Raw genomic sequence first — 8016 nt, forward strand, 5'->3', positions numbered from 1 at the left:
AGAGAGAGGGGGAGAGAGAGAGAGGGAGAGGGAGAGAGAGAGGGAGAGGGAGAGAGAGAGAGAGAGAGAGGGGGAGAGAGAGAGAGGGAGAGGGAGGGAGAGAGAGAGGGAGACAGAGAGAGAGAGGGAGAGGGGGAGAGGGAGAGGGAGGGGGGAGAGAGAGAGCAACGAGATGGAGATGGAGGAGCATGTTAGCTATTCATCCCGATTCCCATTTCCCACAATGACAGAAGATGTCCCACATTATCACATCAAACATTTCAAATATCGTCACATCATAATATTTAGTATTCACAGTCATGTTCATCATGCCACATTCAGTCATTCACTCCAACATTATAGGAGCGTAAAATACCTCTTCAAGCCTCAAAAGTGTCAAATCTTTCAAAGCGTTATCAGAATAGCGTCTTTGTTCATGGAGGCCTTGTTTAGAGGGAGGTCTAAGCAGGACGTTAGTCGAGATGGAAATGACAGCAGGACTACTGTTTACCCACTAAATTAACGGAAACCCTGACACACACACACACACACACACAGATACACACACACACACACACACACACATGCACGAACAAACCCAGACCCCCATCCCCCCTATGCCGGGTTAGTGGGCCCCCCTCCCTGTGTGTGGGGGCCGGTGGGTAAACACACACTGCTTCCTCCTAGTTATGAAGGTAAACAACCCAGAGGCCAGTAACACACACACACACACACACACACACACACACACACACACAGATGTGAGGGGTACTCAAGCAGGGTCCCACGGTGTCGTGGCGAGAGTCTTGTTTTAAAAGCCTCAGCCAACGGCCTGGTCCTCATTTCCTGAAACATGGGCTCCGATGATCCCCTCTGATCACACACAGACACACACACACACACACACACACACACACAGACACACACACACACACACACACACACACACACACAGACACACACACACACACACACACACACACACACACACACACACACACACACACACACACACAGACACACACAGACACGGGCTGTTCTGTCTCCGTCCTCCCCTGTGATGTATGAAGTAGACTCTCTGGTCCTCTTCCCTCTCTCTGTTCTGTCTCCGTCCTCCCCTGTGATGTATGAAGTAGACTCTCTGGTCCTCTTCCCTCTCTCTGTTCTTTTATCTGCCCCGTAACTCATTTTTCTCATGAAGAAACATGTTTATGACTCTTCAGCCATTGTGCCTCCAGAGGGAGTGTAATGTGTGTGTGTGTGTGTGTGTGTTTATGCGTGTGTGTTGTTCTGTGTCCTGAACAATAAGACCCCACTGAGACATAGATGAGTTATTGATGTGGGAGTGTGTTTAATAGACTGATGTTCCTGATGCCATTAACCAGAGGGTGTGTGTGTGTGTGTGTGTGTGTGTGTGTGTGTGTGTGTGTGTGTGTGTGACCCAAATGAACGTTATGCATGGTATCATCCTGTCCTCCCACCCACAATCCACTTCACCTCCGTCCATTTGTTCCCGGGGGAAATGGAACAGCGGAGTGCTTCGAGAGTAGGTTGATGACATCATCAACCAGTGCCGAGGACCAGCATTACACATTAATAGTGTCTCTCCTCCAGTGAAAACCTCTCTACACACACACGCACACACACACACACACACACGCACAGTTGTTTACCTCAGATGTGTGTGTGTGTGTGTGTGTGTTTCTTAGCTGGGGCTGTCTGTAGCTGGGGAGGTGGTGATGATTCAGGTGTATACATGTGGATGTGGATCAGGGGAGGCTGGTGGAGGTAGAAAACGGAGGACGGAATCAAACACACGTGAAGCTGGTCTGGTCTCTGCTCAGACTCTGGTGGATGTGGATCTGGGTTCTATAGATGATGTCTGCAGTCAACAGTTAACACACAGACACCCTGGAGCTCTGTCCGGACCCCAGCAGGAGAGAGGGGAGAAAGGGGAGAGAGAGGGAGAGAAGAAGAAAAGGAGAGGGGGGGAGGGGGATTTACATTTACATTACATTGCATTTATGGCATTTAGCAGAAGCCTTTATCCAAAGCGACTTACAACAAATACATTTGACTAAGTAAGTGAATCATCTATCCATCAGTCATCATAAGAAAAAGTAATCTATGCCGGGATCAGGGGCCAATTACTTTTTTATTTTCTTTATTTACAGGAGAGAAAAGGATTTATGAAATAGACGGGGAGGCTTGGTAAAGAGAGAGAGAGAGAGGGGGGGGGGGGGGGGGCTGAGAGGCTTCTCTTCTCTTCTCTTCTGGAAGGAAAACCACAGGCAGACATGTTTGTAGAAGAGGAGGGGAGATAGAGAAAAGAGAGAGAACACAGAGCAGAAGAGAGAGGGCGGAAACCACACATATATAGACGGAAACAGAGGAAGAGAGGTGGGTGAGAGGCTGTCTGCTCAACCAAACACTCGACCTACATTCTGAGAAAGACGCGGGAATCAGGTCCCGTTTTACAATGCCTTCAAACCTGGGTTTTCTACGCACCATAAGACTTTGTTAGCCTGCTGAGCTGAAGCTTAGGCAAACACACGCATGGTTCACTAAACACCTCTGTTAAGGATGGTTGTTTGACGTTTTAATACTCATGGCCTGTCGTGGTTGTCTGTGTATGGAGAGAGAGAGAGAGGGGGGGAGAGAGGGAGAGAGAGATAGGGGAGGGAGAGGGAGGTAGATATAGAGAAGGAGAGAGAGAGGGGGGGGAGAGAGAGAGAGGGGGGGGGAGAGAGGGAGAGAGAGATAGGGGAGGGAGAGGGAGGTAGATATAGAGAAGGAGAGAGAGAGGGGGGGGGAGAGAGGGAGAGAGAGATAGGGGAGGGAGAGGGAGGTAGATATAGAGAAGGAGAGAGAGGGGGGGGGGAGAGAGAGAGAGTGAGGGAGAAAATAAGGGAGCGTGAGATGATGTCTCCATGGATGAATGAATCATACAAGACCAATTCTTTAACGTGAGAGAGAGAGAAAGATGGGGAGGGGAGAAGGAGATAAAGAGAGGGAGATAAAGGGAGAGAGAGGGGGAGATAAAGGGAGAGAGAGGGGGAGATAAAGGGAGAGAGAGGGGGGAGATAGGGAGAGGGAGAGAGGGGGAGATAAAGAGAGAGCGAGAGGGGGGGGAGATAAAGAGAGAGATAAAGAGAGGGAGAGAGAGGGAGAGGGAAGAGTACCACTATAAACTCCTGTCTCTTAACGACCGCCACGCGTGGCTCGTAATGATGTCACCGAGAAGGCCTGTGATTGGTAGGCTGTGGTAGCTCGTTTCATCCTCCAGTGAGGTTTAAAGGCCTGTTCGATCATTCTAGATCGTTCTAGATCACCGGGTTTTAAAGGCCCTTCTAGATCATTCCAGGAGCGGGGGCACAGCAGGGGCGAGGATGTCTTGTATTTAACGGACAATTTTCAGCTCCATATTACATATTATAATAAACTAATAAAACTAACGTAACAGTACTAAAACAGTGGCTTTAACCCCAGCGTACTGCACTGCGTCTGCGTCGTATGTGTACGACCATGCCTTTAACCCTTACTGTGCTGTACGTGTGTGTGTGTCTCACGTCTGCCCAATCAGCTTCGGTCCTTGTCTTTACCTGTGACATCATAGCGGTGCCCCCTCTGCTGGTACTGACCCGGTCTGTGGTCCACTCACTTCTGAGGCAGAATGGATGAACCGGTCTGTGGTCCACTCACTTCTGAGGCAGAATGGATGAACCGGTCTGTGGTCCACTCACTTCTGAGGCAGAATGGATGAACCGGTCTGTGGTCCACTCACTTCTGAGGCAGAATGGATGAACCGGTCTGTGGTCCGCTCACTTCTGAGGCAGAATGGATGAACCGGTCTGTGGTCCGCTCACTTCTGAGGCAGAATGGATGAACCGGTCTGTGGTCCGCTCACTTCTGAGGCAGAATGGATGAACCGGTCTGTGGTCCACTCACTTCTGAGGCAGAATGGATGAACCGGTCTGTGGTCCGCTCACTTCTGAGGCAGAATGGATGAACCGGTCTGTGGTCCACTCACTTCTGAGGCAGAATGGATGAACCGGTCTGTGGTCCACTCACTTCTGAGGCAGAATGGATGAACCGGTCTGTGGTCCACTCACTTCTGAGGCAGAATGGATGAACCGGTCTGTGGTCCACTCACTTCTGAGGCAGAATGGATGCATAGTCTTGTTCACAGTATTCACTTGTGTGGAGGCGAGAAATGTACAGTATGTAACGCTGTTCAGAGTGTGTGTGTGTGTGTGTGTGTGTGTGTGTGTGTGTGTACAATGCTAAGGTTGTGTGTTGTGTGTGTGCAGCTGGCAGCCTATGGAGGGAGCCTGGTCTACACAGAGAGAGAGAACAAGACCACCAGCAGAGACGCGTCCCACCCTGAGGTCATCATAGAGGTAAGGGACACCGTGACGGACACTAGGACAGTACGGACACTAGGACAGTACGGACACTAGGACAGTACGGACACTAGGGTTTGAAAGGTCGGGAATGTTCCTGGTCAATTGCAAAACTTTCCTGCAAACATTCAGAACATTGGGATTTCGGGAATTGTCAATGCATTGTCTGAAACTGTAATACACTGAATGAGGATTTCTCTACAGCCCACTGGTTACTCTCAATGCAAATGATATGCACGTCAAGACATTTCTGAGATCTATTATTTTGCTCTGTTCGTACTGAATCAAACAGTTTGAAGGCCTTGTGTTAAGTGTGTCAAGGTAATGCCATTGGTTTCACAGTGATGGAGGCCTACCGCCCCATCCCCCCCTTCCCCCTTTGCTAAATCCTGAGCTCTGGATAAGCTTGCTGAATTGTTCTCCTTCTGTGCAGTATCGGAGATGTTAATTGTGAGTGATCTCAACCTGGAATGGTTGACGTGTTTATCAGACAAGCTTAAGGACCTATGAGGTGATCTCAACCTGGAATGGTTGACGTGTTTATCAGACAAGCTTAAGGACCTATGCGGTGATCTGAACTTGACACCGTTAATATCCGAGACCACGCCACCTCATTAGACAAAACCCTGGGAAATCAACCCCAGGAAAACCCCCTTCATTGTGTGTGCGCCAGAGACACCAAACTGCCAAAGTCTAATCCCTGTATGATTTCAAAAGAGTAGCTTTAAGAATTTTGATGCACTGGGGTTTTCTACATGAACTGTATCAATGTGATCTCCCCAGTATTTCCTACATTCCGTATGCTAATCTGGCACTGTGTTCTTCCTCTCTGTCCTCCCTGCCCTTTTAATAGATGAAACTCTGGCTCACTTTTAACATGACTGTCCTCTCTGGTACCATTCCTAAAAGTGTGGAAGGCGGCCAATGTATTCTCTGTTCATAAGGGGGTGATCTTAGCCACGTGAATAATTACTGCCCTATCTCAAAGCTCCTTTTTTTTATTGCAAAAATAATGGAGTCCATGATCAATTCTCAGATGCGGTCTTTTTTTTAATCAATAAATTGGATTTTAAATGCGCACCAGTCAGGTTTAAGGTTTGGACATAGCACCATTTCTGCTGCTTCCCTCGTTAAGAAATGACATTGTGATTCTCTGGATGAGACACAGCATTGTGCAGCCCTCTATATGGACCTCTATATGGACCTCTATATGGTCCTCTATATGGACCTCTATATGGACCTCTATATGGACCTCTATATGGTCCTCTATATGGACCTCTATATGGACCTCTATATGGTCCTCTATATGGACCTCTATATGGACCTCTCTATGGACCTCTCTATGGACCTCTATATGGACCTCTATATGGACCTCTATATGGACCTCTATATGGACCTCTATATGGACCTCTCTGAGGCTTGTGATATGGTTGATCCTCCTATAACAGAGGTGATATGGTTGATCCTCCTATAACAGAGGTGATATGGTTGATCATACCTCCTATAACAGAGGTGATATGGTTGATCATACCCTCCTATAACAGAGGTGATATGGTTGATCATACCCTCCTATAACAGAGGTGATATGGTTGATCCTCCTATAACAGAGGTGATATGGTTGATCCTCCTATAACAGAGGTGATATGGTTGATCATACCTCCTATAACAGAGGTGATATGGTTGATCATACCCTCCTATAACAGAGGTGATATGGTTGATCCTCCTATAACAGAGGTGATATGGTTGATCATACCTCCTATAACAGAGGTGATATGGTTGATCATACCTCCTATAACAGAGGTGATATGGTTGATTACCCTCCTATAACAGAGGTGATATGGTTGATCATACCCTCCTATAACAGAGGTGATATGGTTGATCATACCCTCCTATAACAGAGGTGATATGGTTGATCATACCCTCCTATAACAGAGGTGATATGGTTGATCCTCCTATAACAGAGGTGATATGGTTGATCCTCCTATAACAGAGGTGATATGGTTGATCATACCCTCCTATAACAGAGGTGATATGGTTGATCATACCTCCTATAACAGAGGTGATATGGTTGATCATACCTCCTATAACAGAGGTGATATGGTTGATCCTCCTATAACAGAGGTGATATGGTTGATCATACCTCCTATAACAGAGGTGATATGGTTGATTACCCTCCTATAACAGAGGTGATATGGTTGATCCTCCTATAACAGAGGTGATATGGTTGATCCTCCTATAACAGAGGTGATATGGTTGATCATACCTCCTATAACAGAGGTGATATGGTTGATCATACCCTCCTATAACAGAGGTGATATGGTTGATCATACCTCCTATAACAGAGGTGATATGGTTGATCCTCCTATAACAGAGGTGATATGGTTGATCATAGCTCCTATAACAGAGGTGATATGGTTGATCATAGCTCCTATAACAGAGGTGATATGGTTGATCATAGCTCCTATAACAGAGGTTATCTGCCATTGGTTTGCATCAGTCGGCCTGTAATTGGTTCCAAAGTTACCTGCATGGAAGGACTCAGAGTTGATGGAGTTCAGTCTAGTTTTCTCAATGTTAATAAAGGTGTTCCACAAGGTTCGATTTGAGTCCACTGCTGTTTACATTTATATCAGTACTGTTGGTTTGTCCTTGAACAATTGTAAATATTTTTGCTGATGATACTGTTACTGTCTACTCCTGCATTAGGATAGATGATAAACTGTCTTTTAAAATACATGTTGAAAAACGTTTCAAAAGTTTGAGAGTTAATAGCACCATATGCAGGATTGCCCTTTTCACTGCAATGGGAATTGCAACGACAATTCAGAATAGTGTCTCCTCCTCTCTCTCTCCCCTTGCTCAATGCAAAGTACTTAATGAAACAATTAATCTGTCAATTATTTTCGTCTTAGTTAAATGACCTTGAAACTAGCAAAGGACCTGTGCGGTCATATTTAGTTTAGAAATGTTTGCAGAGACATGAACACGGAAATGAGCCAGCGGAGACGCTCACATTTTCTAAAGTTAATTCCTCATTCCCCAAACAAAACTCAGACATGCTGTAATGTCAAACAGGACATTTGCTAGGAAAGATAATCAGAATATGTGTTACATACTTATTGGCACATGAAGGTGCACAGGCAGCCTCAGCTCCTCTTAAACTCTATCCCCTATTTGACTAATTTCTGCCTAAAACCAAGACCCAAACTAAACTGCTTCTAACATTAGAAATATGATGATCAGATGCGAAAGCAGGATTCCATTTGATGGGTAACACCTTGAAGTGTTGTGTGGATATGCTCAGATCATAGTTCAGAATAACATACTACAAGTGACAAGGCGATGAAGTAAAAAATAATTAAATTAATAATCAAATTAAAGCAGCGATTTGGGCCCAATTTGGAGGTAAAACCACTAGACTGGGTTTATCCCTCGGCTCTGAGGTATACTTCTAGGGATAGTTCCTGCACCCACCATTAGCTTTTGTCTGTGAGTTGGAGTTCTTTGACTTTGAGAGGAGCTTACAGTATCATTGGATTTTAATTTGTATATAAAGCAGTTATTTTAAAACCCCTGTTTTACTCACGTCATTGCTTTTACGGCGACCCGGTGGTGATCAGACACGCTCTCAGAA

General features: G+C 46.0%; 1 protein-coding gene across 1 annotated transcript in view; it reads left to right on the plus strand.

Moving 5' to 3' along the window:
- lama2 (laminin, alpha 2) overlaps positions 1–8016 on the plus strand; it is a gene marked incomplete at its 5' end in the record, with an annotated part of 106098 nt that overhangs the window by 39047 nt on the left and 59035 nt on the right. The window contains 2 exons of the mRNA XM_083688732.1: positions 4290–4409; positions 5551–5803. Of these exons, the coding sequence (XP_083544858.1) occupies positions 4290–4409; positions 5551–5803 (373 nt within the window). The remainder of the gene's footprint in view (positions 1–4289; positions 4410–5550; positions 5804–8016) is intronic.

The sequence above is a fragment of the Argentina silus genome (genome assembly GCF_951799395.1).
Source record: "Argentina silus genome assembly, chromosome: 17".
Classification (NCBI taxonomy): domain Eukaryota; kingdom Metazoa; phylum Chordata; class Actinopteri; order Argentiniformes; family Argentinidae; genus Argentina; species Argentina silus.